Here is a 22,980-nt window from a genome sequence, read left to right as displayed (position 1 = left end):
TCACGAATTAGGAGAGTGTACCATGAAATTGTGCAAAACAAATCCTATTAATTCGTTAGAAAAAAATGTAATATGAAATTATGGATGACAGATCTATATTCCATTAAAGACAATACGTAGTACATTGTTTGCAAGATCCACTGCAACTGAAGGGATTAAACAACACCTGGCCTTTGTTCACCCATCATACAGAGCCCCCTAATTTTTATTCGTCATGGCGTGCAATGCATGGACAGCCTCCTTTGTTTATTTATCTTGCTTCCTAGTCAAGACCGCCCACTTTACAAACACAAAAACATATATTCTGTCATACAACTTATCAATGAACTGGAAATAAGATATTCTCCATGTCTTTTTGAACAGCAGGGCGCAAAATACCACCCACAACCCCACAACAAGTCCCAGTACAAGGCCAAGATAAAAGGACATCGGGTCATGTTCCTGCCTACTTCTTTGATCGCCATGGATGACATCATCTTCTCCTGAACAACTATTTTGAAGAGGGGGTCCGCAAAGCTCACTGTTTCCGATATACATAAGCGAGGGGTTGTCCGCACTGATGGTGTCAAGTTGCCGGCCTGATGGTATCCTTCCAGATAAATTGTTGTAGGACAAGTTCATGTAGCTCAGGGATGTCAGATTTGATATGCTCGGTGGGATTTCACCAGAAATTTTGTTCTTGGACAGGTCAAGTGATTCCAATGTCCGCATGGCCCCAATATTGCTAGGAATATTTCCACGCAGCAAGTTTGATGATAGATTTAGGTTTCTTAAACCATCTAGGTAAGTAATACATGAGGGAATCTCACCGGTCAAGGAGTTTCCTGACAAATCAATGCTCACAAAATATGCCAATTCTCCACCATATCTAAGTTGTTGTCCCTTTGTAATTATTGAAATGATTTCTCCAAATTGACCAGATACATGTACCATCAACAGACTATTTTTATCTCCAATAATATAAGGCCTCCATTGTCCTTTAAATGATGATATGTAGCTCTTCCTCTTCAATGTCATTGCTGTCAAATTTGATAGATGCTGAGGTATAACACTAGACAAGTTATTGCTTGATAGATCCAAATATTGCAGTTGGCTGAGGTTTCTGATTTCATCTGGAATATTACCAGAAAATGTATTGCCACTTAGTTGCAGAAATTGTAGTCTACTCAGATTCCCAATCCATGGAGGTAAGCTTCCAGAGAAGTTATTCCTTGCAAGGTCCAAGAACTGCAAACCTGGGCAGTTATACAAAAATGTTGGGAATGGTCCTGACAAACTGTTATTGCTTACCAGCAGAAATTCTAAGGATGGACTGGATTCAGTCTCAACACATCGGGGTATTTCACCCTCGAAAAGATTGTTGGACAGATCCAAGTCTACCAACCCACCCAATTTACACAAGGATCCCGGAATGGTGCCACCAATTTGATTTGAGTACATAAGCAAGGTCTGGAGTTTTTGCGCTTCAAGATCAGATGGCAGTGTTCCTGAAAATGAATTGTTGGAAATGTCTAAAATATAGATATTTCTTGGCAGTGGTGGTACTGGTCCAATAAGCCTGTTCGAACTAAGGTACAATTGTTCAACAGCCATATCACTGAAATGTGCTGGCAAGCTGCCACCTAATTTGTTGTTGGAGATGTCGATATATATGGCCTGTGAAAACGTAGACCAGAACCAATCTGGAATGTTGTCCTCTAGACCTGATCTTGAAAGGTCAAGTTTAGTTATTTCTAGCTGCTGCTGAAGCCAAGCAGGGAACACATGACCCATCTGGCAAGATCCAAATAGTGCAACATTCAGGCTGAAGGGAGCAAGCCAACTTTTATCAACTACAACCTTCAATTTGTTTGATGAAAGGTCAACTTTTTTTAAGCTTGTTAAACCAGCAAAATGCTCTTCAGTGATGACACTAGTGAAATTGTTGCTGCTTAGAACCAGCGAAGTCAAATTAGCATATGCACCAAGTTCAGTCGGTACAGTACCCCTCAGCTGATTAGTGGATATATCAAGGGTGACTAGAGAAGAACAATTAGCAAGCTCTGGTGGAATACTCCCGGTGAGGTTGTTGTTGGAGAGATCAAGGGTGACCAAAGAAGAACAGTTACCAAGCTCCGGTGGAATACTCCCAGTGAGGTTGTTATGGGAAAGGTCAAGTAAGGTCAAGCTGGTGAAGCGCCCAATCAAATTTGGCAAGGCTCCAATGAAATTATTATAATCAAGATGCAGCTCCTTTAGTATATCCTGTGCACAATGTGACAACCACTCCATCAACACTGCTATCTCCCCATTCATAAAGTTCTGAGTAAGGTATAGGATTTCCAAACTGCAGAGATTCTTAAAGTTTCCTTTCATCTCAATGTTGTTGTCTAGATTCGATGACAAATCAAGGATTCGGAGGAATCTCATATTTTCTAATGCATTATGAAATTGGCCAAAAAACTTGTTAAATCTAAGATCAAGGTATCTAAGGCTTGTCACCTTCCAAAACCAACAAGATGCAATTTCATGGTGAAAAGAATTCCCTTGGAGACGAAGAATCTCGACTTTTGTGAGATTCAGATATGGAATGGACTGGTTTGCACTATCAAGGGCGCAGCACGAAAGATCAATGACCTTTAGAGATGGAATATTATTTAGCACATGTGGCCAGTCTGATATTCTTGAGAGATTTACACCACACATGCTTAGGTATTGTAGCATAGGTAGATTTTTTAACCAGGTGATGTCCGTTGAGTAAATGTCCAATTCGGTATATTTGGAGCTAATGTCCAGATACTGCAACCTAGATAGGTTTCCAAGCTGAGGCGGCACTTCACCATTGAATACTAAACCAGAGAGGTTGAGATATTGCAACCTTTTCATTGAGCCCAAGAACGACGGTACATGTCCCGTGAAGCAATTCATGCTAAGGTCCATGTGCACTAGTTGTGTCAAGGAAAGTAAAGAGGGACTTATCTTGCCGGATAAAGCATTGTCATCCTCACAACCATTGGGAGTGTCGGCGTTCTGATTACGGATGGAAAGCTTGAGGACGTGGCCTGTCTCGTTGCTGCACCTGACGCCTCTCCACTGGCAGCAGTCTTCACCATGCCATGAAGATAGGAGGTTGACGGGGTCACTTGTGATGCCCTTCTTGAAGTCTAGCAAGGCGTCCCTCTCGACAGGGAGGCAGCTTCTTCTCCCATCACTGCCGGTAAGGAAGAAAGTGGTGCATATGGAAAAAAGGAGGACTAGCGCTGGACTGGTTGTGGCATGCATGTTGATGCTGGACGAGCTTCAATTTTTGAAAGACACTAAGCACTTGCGATGCCTTTATAGTCATAACCATGGGGTACCTCATCATTATTTGAGTCTAGTTAAAATTAGAGTGCAACTTGCTTGACGGGGAGTCTCCCTGCCACAGTGGCACAGTACCATCGGCCATCTGGAACAGAGGCGGAGACTTGCTTGACGGGGCTCCAAGTCTTCTCAAGAACACAAGCACATGAACTGTCGGAGAAGGAATGAAGGTCTTACGAAGGGGCAGGCCCAGCTTTATTATTTTTCAGAACCAGGATGTAAAGCATAATCTCTGTAAAATAGAGTTAAATCTACCGTTAGTGACACCAATGCATACAAAATGTCACTTTAACATCTCCTATGCATGTTACCCATAGTTGAGAGACTTATTTTGGGTTCTGTGTGTGACACTACATAGATATCTCTACACTCGTGAACCTCTAAACTCCATCTCCAAAACAATATCTTTTCCCTATTCATCACCTCTAAGTCAATTCCTCCGCACCTATTCCATCTAGTATATATCTATAGGGTATTATTCCAACCATAAGGCTGTCTCCATCGGCAGCCTGTAAAGCGTTCTGTACTCTATATATAGAGGAAGATTCCGTTCTGCTCCAGCACCGTTCTCTAAATGGTCCTCTAAAATAGAGAACGCTACAGGTTTCCTCTATATATAGAGATTCTCTCTCCTCTTCTCTATTTTTTCTTTACGTTTCAGACACTGAATTAAATAAAAATAAAATATGTCCATAGCGTTTGAGGTATGATAAATACGTACGTACAAAAATTTGGAACAAAATACGTTTCTAATATAGGGTTTAATGTATAGAGAACGAGATTTAGAGAACATTGTTGGAGAGAAATGAGATATAGAGGAGAGAATCTTGTAGAGAATTCTGTAAATGAAGGATGTAGAGGATGGGATTTAGAGGATATCGCTGGAGACAGCCTAGAGCAGCCCATGTGGTACCATCGCATCAGTGAACCAGAAGAAGGGCGTAGACTTCCTTGACGAGTTGACGAGGACCATGTTAACTTTATTTTTCTTTTTCTCAAATCCTCCCCAAGGACACGGACACAAGGAAATTTCAGGACTTCTTCAAGTACTGTATCTTTTTTAAAAGAAGTTTTGATTTTTTTTTTACATTCATAACAAGCTTTCACGAGCCAAGCTCAATCCAAGTACTAAAGTAGCGCTTTTACAAACCAAACTCCAGGCGGTCGTCGCGTGGGCCAACGGCCAACTGCATTAACACTCAACACGCAGCTCAGCTGCTATTCCTGAGCTGACGCAGGAGCTGGGCACCGCCGCGGATGCACGATGAGGCGGCTGAAGAAGGTGGCCTTCGGTTCGCGCCGCACCCGCTTGCGCGCGCGTGCTAGCAGAGAGAGGGTAGGAGCTCCTGTTCTTGGTCTCCATTCCTGTCATCACAGAACGAATGCGACCGTGACCTGCTCGATGGAATGTGGCCGTGAAACTCTTGCAACTTGCAAGGGTTGGAAAGCCACGTAAGTTATATTTGTTGCAACACTAGTATTACACAACAAGCAAATATGTAAGTTTTCTTAGCATTCAGTAACCAGTTTGGTTCACGTTGCGGCTAAATTCTAAGGCTAAAATCATAAAGTAGGTTGTTGTCTTCTTGAGTGCTCATGGACTGAAGCGATATACTAGCTAGAATACAAGATTTTTTTCTACAGTAAAAACTGGAGAACCCATATAATGCCAAGAAAAATTCAATTAGCTTTAGCAGCTGAACCATAAAAGCTGCTCCATAGGAGAAGCCGTTTCTGAAGAAAACAGAGCCAAGGCCATTTCTTAAGAAGCCAGAGGCATGCAAAATGGGACCATAGTGTTTCCGTCTTGTATTTTGGTTGCCTGCTCTTTTTAGTTTCTACTAATCAATTTCACGACGATTCATGAATTAGGAGACAGCACCTTGAAATTCTGCAAAAATCCTACTAATTCATAAGAATGTTTTTTTTCCTAATTTGAAATTTTCGTTAACAGGTATACATTTTTTAGAGTTCTAGAAGCCCGCATTCGCGAGCTTCCGCTTGAAATTTCTTCCAAGCAACAGAAACATAACAGCGTATTTTGTTTACAGCTCCCACTGAGCTTGAACCCACGCAGGGGTAAAACAGCGTTTTCAAGAAACGTCACAGAGCAAAAGAATCGGGAAAGGAAGCCTCCATTTGTGGAGCTCGTGAAATCATAAGAAGTCCAACATCTTAATTCAAATAGTCTCACATTTGAGGTAATGTCATAATAAGTTTATTCAGATACACACCTTCAAGACAATAGAATGACCACCTTGTCCAATGATGTTGCCATGCGAAAAGTTACTTGTAGCAGCATCATATCCAACTCAGATAACTTGAACTCTCTCAAGCTTGATGTGGAAACAACACACATATATATGTAGCAAGTTGCTCCAGATTCCAACATGGTTCACAGGAACCACTGTTCAGAAAAAGAGTGTCAGTAACAGCTGTGCTGGTAAGTAATGGCACCTCTGGCAGCCGGAGCGGAGGCTATTCTTCTCACCAATAGCTTCCTCTAGCTGGGATGTAGTACCAAGCTATCGATGGCGGCCGAGCAAGACTCTGTCACTTAGCAATCACTCCTTTTTCCCTGGAAACCACTACTCCAATTCCGAGTTCGTCACTAACAATCACTTTAGACCTGCAGACTCATGGCGAGGTCTCTGCAAGGAAACAGAACGCAGTGGATGGGAGCCGCGTCATCAGGTCAAGTCAAACCGTGTGAAATGAAACTGCCGCTCCAACTGAGTCACTGACATGTGGGGTCAGGCCCACACGTACAGCATGGAAAGCAACGTGAAAGATGAAGGGACTAGTCGTGGAAACTTTTACAAATGTATTAGAAAATCCTTGGCCCAACTCTTTTCTTCAGACATGACATGATGATCCCTTTTCACATTATACCGCGGACATATTTATTACTTCCTCCAATCAGAAATGACAGCTATGACTATCCTAAGTCAAATTTTTTTAAGTCTATAGCCATAAATAAATATATAAAAATTTATAGAAATAGATAATGCAAGCAGCAATGCTACTCTACATCCACCTTCTATTACTAACAAAAATAATCGTTAAAATACTGAACTAAATTTACCATGTTACTGAACAAGCCGGTTACTGAAATACTGAAAATTTGTTGAATAATTCTGCTCAGTTTAGCTATTGGTGTAGAATGAGCTGCTACACCTAAGGTGTAGAATAGCAGATGGGTAACGCAAATTGCTAACATAATTTTTCTTTTTTTTGCATAGTATGTTTCTATAAAGATTTCTAGTCCAAGTACAATCTTGGAGACCATGTGAATGTCCTGATGTATTTATATTTCCTATCAGAGCGAGTAGAAGGGATATTTGTCCGTAGGACACTAAAAGAGTGTGGCTTTATGTCTAGGATACCATTATGTTCAATTTTGGTTGTAGGACAATGTAAATTTATGATTTTGTCTGCATTGTCAGTAGTCAGTATAAGAGGGGGGAATGATCATGATTCCCTAAGGCCTCATGTTCACAGCTCCTCAACATTTTTTTCTCCGTGCATAGATTATAACTCATCCTGCATTTTTTATGAATGATGCAGTGCAATAATTCCCATTTGTGTGTGTTTATTTAACAGATTTTTCACAGAAAATTTGTAAAATGAAGAGAAGAAGGGAGGGGGCCTAATGGTCTTTTCCCCTTGTCCTACACATAAAAATAATGAATTCCAGTGATAAGAAACCCTTGGCTGAACTGTTTTCAGCAGGCATGATCCCTTTGCACTGTACATAGGACTAGCGGACATATTTTATTTGTTCCGCTGGTGAGACTTTTTTATCTATGGCCATATATAAATAAATATATAAAATTTTATAGAGATAAACAAGACAACATTGGCAGTGTTTGATTCTATTTTGTATAGTAAGTTTTTCAAAATACTGCTAATCAAACTACAAAATTAGAGACCATGTCGATGTCCTAATGTACCTATATTTTCTATGAGAGGAAGTGGAACCGATATTTGTCTCTAGGACACCAGAAGAGATTGAGTTCATCTCTAAGACACTGATGTGATTAATTTTGGGTGTAGGACATTGTGAATTCATAGTTTGTCTAAAGGACACTATAAGAGGAGAAAATGACCATGGTGCCCTCACGTTGACAGCTCCTCAACGGCTGGTAGGCACCCAGGGGGTGGACCGTATTTGCAATACCGTCCGCCCGGTCGGTATCTCAAACACCGTCCACCCCGCGGGGTCGCGAGAACGCCGTCCCCGCGCTCGCCATGGCTCGCCCGAGCGCCGGCGACTCCCGGCGGCCACCGCCTAAGGCGTCTTTCCTCCTGCAGACCGTGCCGCCTCCGCCGCCGCACGCGTCCACCGTTGCCACCTCCCTCTTTCGTTCCGGCGGCAGCTGCATGCACGCGCGCCACCAGGTCGCTCACCTGCGACGGCGAGGCATGGATTCGGAGCCGTTTCTGGAGGTTTTTTTTTTTCCCTTGGATGCTGGACTCAACCCTCCTCCTCGATCGAGTTCGATATGCAGACCGGAAAATATCTACGTACAAATGTTTTGTTAAAGCTATCCTGGAAAAAATTCTATGTTCTAATGCTTTGTTAAAGCAGTCCGCTGCAAAATTTCTATGTTTTAATGTTTTGTTAAAGCTGTCCTCTGCAAAATTTTTACGGAAATGCTTGGGCTCAGGCGTCCGATGCGTAGGCTTGTGTCCGGACGCACTGGAATCCCTTGTCCACACGTTTGCTGCTTCTCATCTCGCAGCCGCAGCACGAAGGGACATCCATTTCCTTTAGCACCGCTGGTCTCGAGCTCTCTGTGCTGCTTCTCGTCCTGCTCGAGCGGAGGCGTTTTCCACGGGGGGGCCGTTCCTTGTTGAGCTCAGGCGGAGGGGACAGAGGTCGACGGCTCTGGTGGTACCCCACCCGGCAGAGACGGGATCGGCATTTCAAGTTCCAACGGTGGCGATTCCTCGCGGTGGAGCCCCGCCGGGTCGGCGTCGCGATGCAGCGGCGGCACCGCTGAAATCCGGATACGGGGAGAACCAAGCATCAGCATCTCGATCCTACACCTATCCATGCCACCACCATAGTTCGTGCAAGGAGAGGGCTGCGACCATGGTCGCTGGTGGCTGGCCAGCCCATGCGGAAGGGGCAAGGTGGAGGACGGCGCAATGAAAGTAGTAAGAGCACACTAGCATAGGCGGTGGTAGCTTCTCATCTGCGACGAGCGACACCATCGGCACCTTTGATGCCCTGTTCATGTTGCAGCAGCATTTATTTGGATGTTGCATACATTTTTGGGCGAATGTTGCAATTGTTTTAAAATTTTATTTGACAACTTGTTTTGATTTGTTGCATAAGTTTTAGTTGGATGTTGCAGCAATTGGACAAGTTTGTTTCATTAGTTGTTTCTATTTGTTGCTTGGAACGGTTTTTGTAAGTCTCTGAATTTGTTGCATTGGGATTGTTTACATGTTACTATAGTTTTGATTAGATGTTGTATTAGATGATATTGATGTCGCAGGGTTGATTCGAGTTGTTTCATCCATGATGTTGCAGCAATTGATTTTTGATGTTGTACTTGGTGATTCGAGATGTTGCAGGTTGATTTGTGTTTTTTGACAGAGCTGTCACCTACTTTTATTTTAGTTTTGCTGTTACACATCCTGCTGTTCGGTGTGCAGTATTGAATCTGAAAAGAATCGATAAGGAAAAGTGAATTGGGATTCAGGAAGAGGAGAGATGTACGGTGGGTGGTGCGTCCGGGTGCTAGGCCCGGACGGACGTCGCTAGCAGTTTCAAAATTTTTATGTTCTAGATAGATCGTAAAAAATATACTAAATCACAGTTAGTAATTGTTTGTTGCTTCGTTTAGGGGGATCTAGAGTATCTGCACATCCAACCATTATGTTGAATGCTTCTTTCAAAAAATATAATTATTGCAAACTGTTTTAAAAACTAGCCTTGTTCTAGCAAAAAAAATCTTAATATAGGCATAACACACCAAAGTCAAAGTCGAAGGAAGTCGACCGAGCAGGGTTGTGGATCAATTGGAATCACCGTGGCTAGCGTCAGGTTGAAGATGACCTTCTTTTCAGTAGTATAAATAGAGATTGCAAGTTATATATTTTGGGTCATTAGGTCGATAAAAAAGATTATTTGAACTAGAATGGTATTCTGTGTAAATAATTTGGAAGAAAAAATGAACTAGAGTGGCATTTCATCCTAATTAATTAGCTGATTCAAAAAATACTATTAGTACCCACTTGCATCCTTGAGTACCAACCATAAACTGAGATGATCTTCAAGAGTAGCCAAAATCAAATTCAAACGGTCCAAACTAAACAATTCATCAGTAATGCCCAAAACGATAAGTAACGAGATAATCCTCCATACATATAACAAGTTGGATCATCAATGGCTCAGCTTGGGCAGGTCGTCGGACTCGAACGCCTTCACCAGGTTGCCCAGGAACGTCCGCGTCACGGCGGTGAGGTTCTCGACCCTGCCCTTGTAGTACCCCAGGAGCACCTCGCGGATCACGGCGGGCTCGGCGCTGGAGCAGAAGGTCTCCCTCCGCTCCAGCTCGGCGCTGGCGTGCAGCCTCTCCAGCCACGCGTTCGCCTGGTCCAGCAGGTCCTCGAGCAGGCCGCGCCTCGCCGCGTCGCGGCCCGGGTCCAGGTAGTACCCGTACGCGTGCGCCCACTTGAGCACCCGCCGCCCGCCGGCGACCACCTCGTACGCCCGCGTCAGGAAGCCGAACTCCGTCTCCGGCAGCCCCGCCACGGCGGCGATCCGCGCGATCTCCGAGCCCTCCAGCTCCGCCATGTCCCTGAACACGCTCTCCAGCGACGAGAAGTTGGCCACCCACCGCTCGTAGTGGTACAGGTACCTGTCCGACGCGCTGGCCAGCCGGCGGCGGCTCAGGTCCGCCGCCACCTTCTCCTGGCTGCCGGGGTCGGCGGCGGCGTCCTCCTCGTCTCCGTCCGGCCGGAACCCCACGCAGCCCCGGTGCCGGTCCCAGGGGTCCAGGCAGACCCAGCAGAATTGGTGGCCGCAGGGGGGCGGGCAGGTCATGTGCATGCAGCCCTGGTCCTTCTCCATCGGCCGCCGGCAACTGGGGCAGGGCTTGGTGTTGGCCAGCACCCAGTTGGCCGTCTCCGAGAAGGAGCTGTTCTTCTCCAGCCACGCGCGCACCGTCTCGCACGAGAGCGGCCGGTGCGCCTCCTCGCCGCACCGCCAGCAGAAGCCGTGCCGGCAGTCGCAGAACACGTCCGCGTCGGCGTCGGCGCCGCCCGCCGCAAGCTCCACGGCGCGGGTGCACCCGGGCCCGGGGCACCACTTGATCCGGTGCCCGGCGCCCTCCTCCACGAACGACCGGAGCGCGAACCGCGCGTACCGGGAGCGGTCGGCGGCGCCGGCCGCCGCGTCGACGAGCTCCCTGACGACGGCCGCCGCGCAGGCCGGCTCCGGGCACCGGAGCGACAGGCACCGCGCGCCGCCCTCGCCCACCGCCGCGGCGATGTACCCGCGCCAGCACTCGCCGCAGTAGAAGTGGGCACGGCACGCCGCCGACCGCATCTGCCCGGCGGGGTGCCGGGTGAAGCAGATGCCGCACGGGGCCTCGGCCGCGCTGAGCGCCGTAGGGACCGGGACGGCGCCATCCGTCGGCGGCAGGCCCACGGCGCCGCGGACGCGGCGGTCGTCCGAGAACCACTGGTCCTCGACGCGCCCGGCGTCCCACCCGCAGTGCCGCAGCACCGCGGCCGCGAAGCCCGCCGGGAACGACAGGATCTCGGCAACCTTCGCCGTCACCTCGTCCTGCCGGCGGCGGACGTCGTCCTCGGTCAGGACGACGACGACGCGCTCCTGCCGCCTCCTCCTGTCGCAGTCGTCGACGACGCTCGTCACCCAGGTTTCCTCGCCGTTGCAGTCGTCGTTGAAGAAGTAATCCTCGCCGGAGGCGTACCCGACGGTTTCCTCGTCGTAGCCTCCGTAGTCGTCGCTGCCGGCATCGTAGTCCTCACCGGTGCCATCAGAGGTGTTGTCGCCGTCGTCGTGGTGGCCCGTAGAGCCGGCGGTAGCACGGAATCTCTTGCTGCGACCGTTCTCAGAGACGCCGTCGCCGTTGGTCGCCATGCCGTGCCGCGCGCCGCGCTGCTAGGAGCCCGGGGCGGCGCGGGGGCGCGGGGGGTTTGTAGATCGAGTCGACGCTTAGTAACCACCCTAAACGTAAGGTCCGGCGCATGAGCTCCTTCTTTAAAGGACTCAGTTTAAATGTTCTACTTTCCTTTTCCTCCTCTAGCGGACTCAAAATCCGATCGCCTTCTTCTCTTATCAGATTCAGAGTTTGTTTGTTTTTTCCACAGATCAACATGGTATGTTACACTGCATTGTATACAATGCATGATCTATTTTTTTATGGAAGTCCTGAACCAAGTGTCATGCCTCAACCACAAGCATCCAATGGCATGTGCAAATCTACTGAATCATTGTCAATACTACATTGTACCAAAATGGCACCATTTCAAGCACCTTTGACATCTGCATTTTCACATTCCACCAAATTTGTGCATTCTGAAAGTTACAAACACCTGCACAAGCACCAAATTTGTGCATTCTGAAAATTGCAAGCATTGTCTCCCTGAACAAGCTCTAGCTGCCGCATCCTCTTCAGTCGTGGCAGACAGGGGCGCAATCTCCTGCATGCCCACAGCCTCCACATTCCTGCATTGAAAAAAGGAAATAAAAATGAATAAAATAGGTAAAATGGCATGGAAGTCAATGTGACATTGATACAGGTGCCAATTTTGCACTTAAACTAATTAATCAGAATCGAATAATAATGTGACCTGCGCAAATTCAGGTTCAAGTCACATTACAAGGTACATGCTCGGAAAAAGGGGCTAATCTGGACGGTTCGATTACAATCCAATAGTTCATAGCTCAGTCACAAATACAAGGAGACACCAAGATACAAGAAGGTAAATCTTGGTACCAGTCTCACCAAACAAATTTAAATTCCCTAATTAAATGCTCCAAACATGAAGATATGCTGAATCACAAGTACATATAACCCCTAATATAAAGCAAAACTGAAGCATGAATGATATTAAGTCCTGAGGAAGGCGATTGATCTGATGAAAGAGGCATAAACAATACCTCTGTCACCATACATCCGAGATAAGTAAAGCCATGATAAAAGACGGTACATCAGTCTCACCAAACAGATTTAAATTTCCCTATTTAAATGAACCAAACTTAAAGATGTTTATAGAAAATATTGTCCCTGTCCAAAGTAACAAGCACACGGAATCCAAACAAAAGCAGAACTGTAGCACACGAATCAAGTCCTGATGAATCAATCTGATGAGTAGCAAACCGAATCCATTCCCCATCACCTACCCAGCTACTACTTCTTACTAGTTCTTCACCAAATTGAACTCGGGCATGTCGGCCTCGAACGCTTTCACGAGGTTCCCAAAGTAGTGCCTCGTCGCGCTGGTGAGGTCCTCGAGCTTCTTCTTGTACGCCCTGTACATCCCGTTCATGGCGTCCGCCCGCTCCTCGGCGGCGCCGGCGGCCAACTTCATCCTCTCCAGCTCGGCGCACGAGTGCAGGCTCTCCAGCCTCGAGTTAGCGTCGTCCCGCAGGTGGTCGAACAGGCGGCGCTTGGCCGTGTCGCGCACCGGGTCCACGAAGTACCCGTACGCGTACCCACCGCATCACCCGCCGGCCGTCGGCGACCAGCTCGTACGCCCTGGTCAGGAAGCCGAGGTCCGCCGCCGGGACCTCCAGCGCGGCGGCCATCTTCTCCAGCCCCGAGAGCCGCAGCTGGTCCATGTCCTCGTGCGCCCTGCGCAGCGACGCGCGGTTCCCCCCGCCCACCGCTCGTAGTGGTACAGGTACCTGTCCAGCGATGCCTTGGCCTGCTGCCGACGCAGCATCTCCTCCTGCCTGGCGGCCTTGCCCTGGCCACCGGCGGCGGGCTTGTCGCCGCCGACCTCCCGCGGCTGGTCGTCGTAGTCGTAGCGCGAGCACTGGCTGTGGCGGTTCCACGGGTCGGAGCAGAGCCAGCAGAACTGGTGGTAGCAGGGGGCGCGGCAGGTCATGTGGTTGCAGCCCTGGTTCTTCTCGATCGGCCGCCGGCACTTGGGGCAGTGCTTCGTGTTGGCCAGCACCCAGTTCGCCGTCTCCGAGTCCGACTTGTTCTTTTCCAGCCACGGGCGCACCGTGTCGCACGACACCGGCCGGTGCGCCTCCTCGCCGCAGCCCCAGCAGAAGCCGTGCCAGCAGTCGCAGAACACGTCCCGCGCGCCGGCGCCGCCGCAGCCGGCGAACTCCACGGCGCGGGTGCAGCCGGCGGCGGGGCACCACTTGACGTCGCCGCCGCTCTGCTCCACGTACGACCGGAGCGCGAACCGCGCGTACCGGTCCCTGTCCGCGGCGTCGGCCGCCGCGTCGACGAGGTCCTGGACGACGGCCGCCGGGCAGGCCGGGTCCGGGCACCGCAGCGACAGCCACCGCGGGCCGTCGCCCACGGCGGCGTGGATGTACCCGCGCCAGCACTCGTCGCAGTAGTAGTGGGGGCACACCCCGGCGATCTCATCTTACCGGCGCTGAATCCGCCGGAGCATATGCCGCAGACGAGCACCCGGCGGCTGAGCGCCATGGGCACGGGGACGCCCTCCGCCGGCAGGCCGACGGCGTCGCGGACGCGCCGGTCGTCGGAGAACCACTCGTCCTTCACCCGGCTGGTTCTCCACTTGAAGTGCCGGAGCAGGACGGCGGCGAGGCTACATGGGATCGACAGGACCTCGGCGACATCCGCGGCGGCCTCCTGTTGCCGGTCGAGGATATCGGCTTCAGTTAGAACGGTGTACCCCTTCTTGGGAGCGGCGGCGGCCGGCAGCTCATCGACCTTCGTTTCTTCCTCCTCCAGATACTCTTCGGAATCGTCGCTGCAGTCGTAGATGTCATCCTCGCCGGCGTAGTCCCCGTCGTCGTCCGTTCCATAAACGTCGCTGCCGTCTTCGTTGTCCATGTCGTCATCGCCGGAGCCGTCGCGAGCCCCGCCGTTGCCGGCATCCGGATGCTCGCCAGCGGCAACTCGGCAGCTCTCGTCGTCTTCATCGCCTTCAGATCCACAGCGCCTCTTGTTGCGGCGGCCGCAGCCATCGTCGCCGCTGTCAGCTCTTGCCATGCGGCGCGGTGGCGGTAGTATCGGGCGGCGAACTCTTGGCGGCGATTTAGATCCCAATCCTGGCCACGTATGGTTTTCTTTGGAAGATCGTTGCGCCTCTTGTTGCGTATGGTTTAGATACCAATCGGATTTTCTGCGTAACAAACTCTGAAAAATTGTTGATTTTCTTTGGAAGAAATCCTATTTACACAGATTCATGGGGAGAGATCTGCAAATTTCCTCACCTCACGATTTTTTGGCAAGATTTATACAGGAGTGCTTCTCAGAGTTAGGGTTCACGGAGGTGGGGAAACGGGCTAGGGCTAGATTTGATTGCCGGGGAGCTTGATGGCAAAGAGTGGTGGTAGGCGGCGGCAGTTGGATGGGGATAGTGGCGGTGGCTCGTGGTTGGCAACGGCAGCAATGGCTAGCAGCTCCGACAATGGTGGCACCACTAAAGGCAGGAGGGATAGCGGCGGAGGTGGGATAGCACATATAATAAGGAGGAATGAGTATAAGGAGTGGAAGAGGAGGTGGAGGAAAGATGGAAAGATACAAGATGAGTGAGACGGCGGCGACAGGTAGAATAACATGAAGGTTAGGGTTAGAAGTTTATATATATTGGAATGATTTGTTATGAGTCGTCCGATAGAGAATCTAATAAATTTGATAGATTTGAGGAGGAAATTTATCATGAAGATAATTTTCTATCAAGATATAAACATTCATCTAATAAATTGGTACATTTTTATCATTTGTTATTATTTAATAACTCCTATTCCGTTACTTGAAGTCTCCGTTATCGGAGGGTGAGTACCGCAAGCAGCGATTCGTGGGAACCCCCGTTTAGGGATTCGGCCAGGGGTGTAACACGCACTAGGATTCTGACAGTGTGACGATTAGGAGAAGGGAGTTTAGACAGGTTCGGGCTGGTGTGAGCGTAACACCCTATGTCTTGTATGGAGCCGGTAGTTGTATTTAGTTGGATCTGAGTTGGGTCGATTGGATTCGATCCCTTTACACATTGCCCATCCATTCTATTTATAGGCTTTCCCGTGGGCTTCGGGAAGAGGCTTACCGCCTTAGTGTGAATGCGGCGCCTGATGAGGGACGCCGGCCTGCAAGGGGGACCCCGGGATGCTCCAAGGTCTCTCCCGGGCTCTACGCATCGCCCAGAGTCTTTCCTGTACGTTGCCTGGGGCTGTGGGTGCTCCTCTCCATGTCCACCTGATGTGACGGGTGGTGCGAGTGGCGGGGGCCACCCCACCGTCCATCGTTAGATGACACGACGTGACCCAAGCGGGGAGGCTCCCTCTGTCCCGATCCTCCGTGCCGTCTGAAAGCACGCCTGCCCCTTAATTATGTGGTTTTACAGGAAAGGCGCGCCTCACCCGGTTGCAGCAGGGCGGGCTCATTAAATGCGCCATCAGGCGATCCCTTCCCCACGAAGGAACCGCTCCATCCTGGGAAGGCGCTTGGCCTCCCATGGTCTTGGGTTCTCGTGCCTTTGTTTGGTGCCCATTACTGCTAATGGGCCAGAAGAGCCTTTTAGCCTATTTATCCTTGATTTGTCCAGGGCTTGGGGACCCCGTTTCCTTGGCGCCGACATCCGTATTTTACAATTGATGCAACATTTGGATGGGTGTGAACACGCGATAAAATTCTTCACCTCTCCCGTGTGAATGCAGTGACTATTTAAAGGAATTCGCATTCAGTTTGCATTTTTTCCACATTAGATTAAACGTAGGTGGATATATTTGGATTTTCAAAATATTATAAAGGATTTAGTAGATCATTTATTATATGTAAGAATGTGAAAAAAAGTAATGTTTGCCCTTCTTGTTTACACAAACAGTTTAGGCCCTATTTGGATCCTAGAACTAAACTTTAGATCTAAACTTTAGTCCATCAGATAATCCAAACATGACTTAATGGTGGATTAAACTTTAGTCTTATCCCAACTAATTATTAGTTCATTAGTCCTCCAAATCTAATTCAGACTAAAAATATCTAAGATCGTATTTGGATCACCTAGAATTAAAGTTAGTGCATACGTGTTTGGATCCTAAGACTAAAAATTAGGTGTAGACACATGGGAATACACGCATATCCACTTTTCCCTTACGTGCGGGCGGATGAGGGCAAGGGGATAAGGTGGAAGGGAGGGGGGTATTCTGGTCTTTTCATGGTCTGCTGACTCATCTAGGTTGATTTTAGTTCAAATTAGGTGAGTTTTTAGAATTAATGGACTAAAGTTTAGTTGGAGTTGAACTAATTTTGAGTCTATCATTTAGTCAATATGTTTGGATCACCTTAGGACTAAACTTTAGACCTAAAGTGTAGTCCATTGATCAAACATAGCCTAAAAGGAGCCAACCATCCAAGAAATGATCAGTTTATCTATCCACCTTGTCTCCTGACATACATAGAAAGAAAGAATAAAACGAACTTTATGTCTCTCATATACCTTTTAGTCCTAGGAACCAAATATGACGAATATGACATGCATCTAGGCACCTAAAGTTTAGTCCAGACTAAATTTTAATTCTAAGTGAGCCAAACATGGTCTTATACTAGTTCTAGGTGATTAAACATGGCCTTATACTAGTTTTTATGTGGGACCGGCTTGCATAATGCAAATATCTAAAAAAATAACAGAGGCTATTTAAACTTCTAGTTTTCCATCAAATTTGCATTGCACAATAGAAAGCATTCACTCTACTTAGTTAATTTGTCGGTAACCTTAGTGAACACACGGTTTAAAGACAAAGATTTAGATTGCTGCATAAATTGAAATTGTCAAGTGAAACACAATACGTTCCTAAGTGAATGATTTAATCGTGATCTTAAAAACTAATTTTTGGAGGGATAGAAAAGAATGAATACATCAAAATTTTAACTGAATATAAAAGGATTATATTTCAAATAACTAACTAATTTTTATTATGGTGCGGCATGAGAACATCTGCTAGCTAAGATTGTAGGATGGTTCCCTCTTGACGCAAGTAGGTTGTCCAAGTTTTTTTTTTAAAGAAAATACTTGCAGCAGATTTTTTTTTCTATTTCTACTTCCCATTTCTTTTTTGCAAAATAGTTTTTGGCATTTTGACCTCTGGAACTAAAATTGACATGTTTTTGATGCCTCAACCTTAAAGTACAAGCTGTAGCGCACGTGACGGGCATGTCACCCTGACCATTATGGCGCATCCATGTGTGAGGCAGCTGCGGTACACACATGCCGGAGAAAACAAACTAGGAAAAAACCCCGGTGGGAATCGCGAGTCGAGCAGCGCTCAAACTCACAACCGGCAGCTCTAGAGCGATTGCCGCCCGTGCTACGGCTCGTTCCCAAGGATCTAAAAGTGACATGTTTGATATAACTTATTTCTTGCCAATAGATAAGTGCGAGAGAACAACCAATGTTTGGTATAACCTTCCTCTGTTCATCTGTTCCAGGTAGTCCATATCCCACGACCCATTATGACAATGGATTCAGCCCATGAAATTTTCTTGTTCCATTTCTTTTTCTTCATGATCTAGCACGCAATGATCAATAGGAATTACCTACAAAATTTCGGAACAATTATGCGACAGTCTTTGAACAAAGTCCTTCTAAGGTTAGCACAACCTCTTGTATTCAACTAGAACATTTTGGCTTGCATACGATCGAAACAAGTACAAAGCACAAGTGTATCAAAAGCAAAGCACACAGACACAAGTCTTGGAGGCGATAGATCTGATGAAATCAAGATCTGATGAAAGAACATGGAACTGGGATCCACCAGTGTCCTACTTCGCCGGCTTCACCTCGGCCAGGTCGGTCTCGAACGCCTTCACGAGGTTCTCGAAGTAGCGCTGCGTCACCTCGGTGAGGTTCTCGAGCTTCTTCTTGTAGCTCCTGTACCTCCCGGCGATGTCGGCAGAGGACGCGCACTTAGCGACGGCGCAGAGCTGCTTCCTCTCCCGCTCGGCGCAGCCGTGGAGGCGCTCCAGCGATCTGTTGGCGTCGCTCTGCAGGTGGTCGAACAGGCGGCGCTTGGCTGCGTCGCGCACCGGGTCCAGGAAGTACCCGTACGCGTACGCCCACCGCAGCACCCGCCGGCAGCCGGCGATCTGCTCGTACGCCCTGGTCAGGAACCTGAGGTCCGTGGCCGAGGCGCGCACCGTGTCGGCCATCTTCCCCAGCTCCGATCGATCCAGCGCGGCCATGTCCTTGAGCACCTGCTGCAGTGACCTGTGGTTGGCAGCCCAGCGCTCGTAGTGGTACAGGTACCTGTCCAGAGACGCCTTGGCCTGCTGCCGTCTCTGCTCCTCCGCGGGCACGCCGTTGCCGCCGGCGACGACGACATTGTCCAGCCGCGGCCGGTAGGCGTGGCAGGTGGTGTGGCCGACTCCCAGCGGCTCGAGGCAGATCCAGCAGAACCGGTGGCCGCAGGGGGCGCGGCAGGTCATGTTGTTGCAGCCTTGGTTCTTCTCGATCGGCCGCCGGCACTTGGGGCAGTGCTTCGTGTTGACCAGCACCCAGATCGCCGACGCCGAGTCAGAGTTGTTCTTGGACAGCCACGCGCGCACCGTGGCGCAGGACACCGGCCTGTGCGCCTCCTCGCCGCAGCTCCAGCAGAAGCCGTGCCGGCACCTGCAGAGCACGTCCGTCGCGTCGTCGCCGGCGCAGCCGACGAACTCCACGGCGTGGGTGCACCCGGGGCCGGGGCACCACTTGATCCGGCCGCCGCTCTCGTCCACGTACGACCCGAGGGCGAACCGCGCGTACCGGTCCTTGTCCGCGCCGTCGGCCACCGCGTCGACAAGCTCCCGGACGACGGCCGCCGCGCAGGCCGGGTTCGGGCACCGCAGCGACAGGCACCGCGGGCCCTCGTCCACGGCGGCGTGGATGTACCCGCGCCAGCACTCATCGCAGTAGTAGTGGGAGCACCCCGCCGATCTCATCTCGCCGGGGCTGAATCTGCCGAAGCATATGCCGCAGACGAGCTCCCGACGGCTGCGCGCCATGGGCACGGGGATGCCGTCCGCCGGCAGGCCGACTGCGTCGCGGATTCGCCGGTCGTCCGAGAACCACTCCTCCTTGAGCCGCATTTTCCCCCACTTGTAGTGCCGCAGCAGGACGGCAGCGAAGCCCGGCGGGACGGACAGGACCTCGGCGACCTCCGCCGTGTCCTTGGCCTGCCGATCGTGGACATCATCCTCGCTCAGAACGACGTACCTCTTATCGTCGCATCGGATCGTCGAGGCGCCGACCTCCGCTTCCTCGTCGTCGTCGCTGTAGTAGTAGATCAAATCCTCGTCGTTGCCGTCGCCGTCGCCGTCGGTCTCGTCGCCGCTTATGTTGTAATCTCCCGTGCCGTCGTCGCCGGCCTCGCCATCATCGCACGTAGAGCCGGCGGCGACCCGGCATCTTTTGTCGGGGCCGTTCTCTCCATCATCGTTGTCCTTGCAATCGCCGGCTCCTCGGCCTCTTTTGCAGTGGCCGCCCTCTTCGCCGTCGCCTCGGGCCATGCCGCGCGCCGCCGCTAGACGCTAGTAGCCCTGCCGAGGGTTTGGACGAAGCCTATCCACGATCTGCTCTCAATCTCCTGAAATCTAGGATTTGGTGCATCCGTGCATAACGAACTCTTGCCAAGATCGTTAATTTCGGTGAAAAGCGATCTGATTTTCTAAACTAATACAATCCTCGTTTGACGGATTCTGAATTCCAGTCCATCCTGGACCCACGCAACACCTGCAGCCAAGGATTGATAAAGTATTAATATTTGGAGAATGACATTATTGAAACCTAAAACTATTGTTTGATGGATTAAAGAATGGTCTACCTGTAATATATAAGTTCACTCAGTGTCAATCGATTTTTATTAAGATGAACAATGGCCCATATTTGAAAAATAAAATTGCTTAGCTTTTGTCCCACCTAAGTATGTGTGCTAGGCACATTAGCATATTTTATAGGAGCCTCAATGATGTTGGCTAGTTGAGCTTGTGCATGGAGTGCCATTAGAGTAGTAGGCGGGTTCAACATGTTTCGTGACGGGGAGCAAGGAAAAATCGGTGGGTGGTTTTGGGTTAAGTCCTCGACTTAGCATATGTCCATAGGTGCTCGTATTTTTTAAATTTATTTTAGGATTCAACATGCACTATTTTTTCAATGGCAGGTGACGTGCCCGTGGACAGCGAGACGCATATGGTGACTTTGTCAATCTCGAGGATCTACCTACTCAGTCTCTTAAAGATGCTGATAGGAGTAGGGTTTGCATGCATCTTCGTAAGGTGAATGTGCGTGTGTGCTGTGTTTCAAAAAAAAACAATCGTGGGTGAAACCCAAGGAGGCGTAGGATATATAACTGAAATATATACCTAAAAGGACTCTATCTTCCGTCTACTAATTTTAGAATTACTAAATCTAGAAAAGTCAAAACAACTTATATTTTGAAACGGAAGGAAACGGAGGGAGTATCTTCGTAGCGACGCTCTGTCAAAGGCTATGTATATTCAGCTGTAGTAGAAGTATTGACCGGTATGCCATGAAGCGTCGATTGTTCATTTGGCATTCATGCTCAACTTTGTTAGTGTGGACGTCAATGTTTAGCATTTATGGTGATAAATTTAGATTTAGCATAGTTTGCAAAGAGGATCGTGGCTTTTATGTGTAATTCCGATTTAGAGATGACTTTGTGTTACTATGCAAGTGGTGCATATACTAATTAATCTGAATAATTTGGATAGAGCAGCTCAGGATTACTTGACTTAAGCATGCAAGGACTACTGGACTAACCAAAAGAACTACTTGACTCAAATCAACTAAGCATGCAAAGATCTAATAGAGATTAGCAAGAAGAACAAAAGCTAATACTAATTTACTAGTCTAAGCACGACATCAGGAGGTAACAAACATGGAGAAAATAGAATGAGTCAGCAGGAAAAAAACTCACTATGCATGAACCAGCCTCGCTCCTGGGCCCAGCCGAGCGGCCTGCTGAGCCTAGCCGGCTACCTGGGCTGAGCCGCGCGCACCTACGCGCTGCTGGGCCGCCTGCTGCGCGCGCCGGCCTGCCAGCCGCGCGTGCAGCGCTCGTGCGCCTGCGCGCCGCGCTCGGCTGCTCGCCGCCGTGGCCTTCTGCTGCCTCCCGCCGCCGGCCTGCGTGCGCTGGCTGGGCCGCCTGCCCGCCTTCGCCCACGTGCACGCGCGCGCCGCCGCTGCCCCCTGCCCGCGTGCGCGAGCCTGCTGGATGGTTCTGTGCACGAGCAGAGGCAGAAGAGGAGGAACAAGAAGCCAAACGAAACTTCGATTCAAATTAACTCCCTCAAAAGTGAACGGATTCGAACGAAGATGGAACCGTAGATGCACTACCCCGAGAGCTCACAGATCCATGAAAAAAATCCTGAAAAGATTGAGTATCCACTGCGAATCGAGCGAAAGACCAAACGCTTCTACGAAGAACATGTCCTGCGGAAAAACCCAAATTAGAGCCAAGTTAGTGATGGATTTGATGGGAGATGGAACCAAGGTCGCTCACGAAGATCCTAGCAAAAATCCCCTCAAGAAATCCGACCTAAATCGCGGCCAAACGCGAAGAACGAAAAATCATCCGAAAATAACCCAAAAATGGGGAAAGAAACGCTCGGGATGCACCAAAAGAGCCGACCAATTGGACATTAAAAGATCATCTTATAATGTAGCTAGGAAACCACCGTCATCCTCCCTTTATTGTCGAATCAACTCTCCTTCTCTCTCATCTCTACGAACCCCTTTTCTATGCTAGAGAAAAAGTTTTAAAAAGTACTTCAAATACTGGTCCACGATAAAAGATACAAATACCCCTGCATAAAAAAACTACGCTACATACCCATGCAGGGGCAAAATGGTCCATCATTTTATAAAAACCTCGGACGGGCACACCACATTCACGACTTTACTTCGCTTCGACGCAAGCTTCACGATCACGCCACGTGCTCTCCATCACCACTATCCGATTGCAGTCCTCCGGTTTTGAGACCTAAATCAAAAAATCTGCATGCACGGTGGTTGGTTCTGCGACCAAAACCATCCATCTTCCACTTAGTCACTGCACGACCATGATATCGACATGTGTCCGACCTCCGCCAAGTGCCATGACGCCTTCAAGTTTTTTTGCACTCCCATCGCAAGGGCAGCCTACTCGAACTTGCCATCGCCTTCCTTCTTGACTAAACTGATGACATTTTCATCATGTCTATATACTCTTGCTCTTCTGTGCACCATGTGGATCGCCCGTGACTTTGCTCGAACTCCTCGGGTCCCTCAGTCCAAGCCTACTGGCGTTCATTCTTCACCATCCTTGGTCCATTAATACAAACCTTTCATTTGACCTTCACCACATCCGTCGAACGTCACATCGCATCCTGCACCTGCACATCACGAGCTAAGAGATTCATCAAATTCACCTAACGTTGTCAATAACTCATCCTCCAAAGGTGACCAGTA

General features: G+C 49.1%; 3 protein-coding genes and 1 pseudogene across 4 annotated transcripts; all 4 read right to left on the bottom strand.

Annotated features, from left to right (window-relative positions):
• Positions 1 to 246: 246 nt before the first annotated feature.
• Positions 247 to 3,261, bottom strand: LOC112872398 (receptor-like protein EIX1). Its single transcript, XM_025935476.1, has one exon. The coding sequence runs from the start codon at positions 3,259 to 3,261 to the stop codon at positions 247 to 249; it is 3,015 nt and encodes a 1,004-aa protein (XP_025791261.1).
• Positions 3,262 to 9,739: 6,478 nt separating this feature from the next.
• On the bottom strand, positions 9,740 to 11,464 carry LOC112872397 (probable E3 ubiquitin-protein ligase ARI5). The gene has a single exon (XM_025935475.1). It carries the CDS (start codon positions 11,462 to 11,464, stop codon positions 9,740 to 9,742), a length of 1,725 nt encoding a protein of 574 aa, XP_025791260.1.
• A 1,206-nt stretch (positions 11,465 to 12,670) lies between these two features.
• LOC112872396 lies at positions 12,671 to 14,528 on the bottom strand (annotated as a pseudogene).
• A 3,516-nt stretch (positions 14,529 to 18,044) lies between these two features.
• LOC112902108 (probable E3 ubiquitin-protein ligase ARI10) lies at positions 18,045 to 22,304 on the bottom strand. Of its 2 annotated transcripts, none has more exons than XM_025971031.1 (4): positions 22,070 to 22,304; positions 21,868 to 21,963; positions 21,449 to 21,751; positions 18,045 to 20,244 (listed from the first exon to the last, which is right to left on the bottom strand). In XM_025971031.1, the coding sequence occupies exon 4, from the start codon at positions 20,019 to 20,021 to the stop codon at positions 18,297 to 18,299; it is 1,725 nt and encodes a 574-aa protein (XP_025826816.1). In that variant the 5' UTR covers positions 20,022 to 20,244; positions 21,449 to 21,751; positions 21,868 to 21,963; positions 22,070 to 22,304; the 3' UTR covers positions 18,045 to 18,296. The 2 variants fall into 2 exon arrangements, with proteins under 2 accessions (XP_025826816.1, XP_025826818.1); XM_025971033.1 differs by having other exon boundaries at positions 22,209 to 22,227.
• Between the last annotated feature and the right edge of the window lie 676 nt (positions 22,305 to 22,980).

Source organism: Panicum hallii, chromosome 8 (genome assembly GCF_002211085.1).
Source record: "Panicum hallii strain FIL2 chromosome 8, PHallii_v3.1, whole genome shotgun sequence".
NCBI lineage: Eukaryota > Viridiplantae > Streptophyta > Magnoliopsida > Poales > Poaceae > Panicum > Panicum hallii.
Note: the sequence above shows the minus strand (reverse complement) of the source record. Positions and strands in the feature narration are given on the sequence as shown.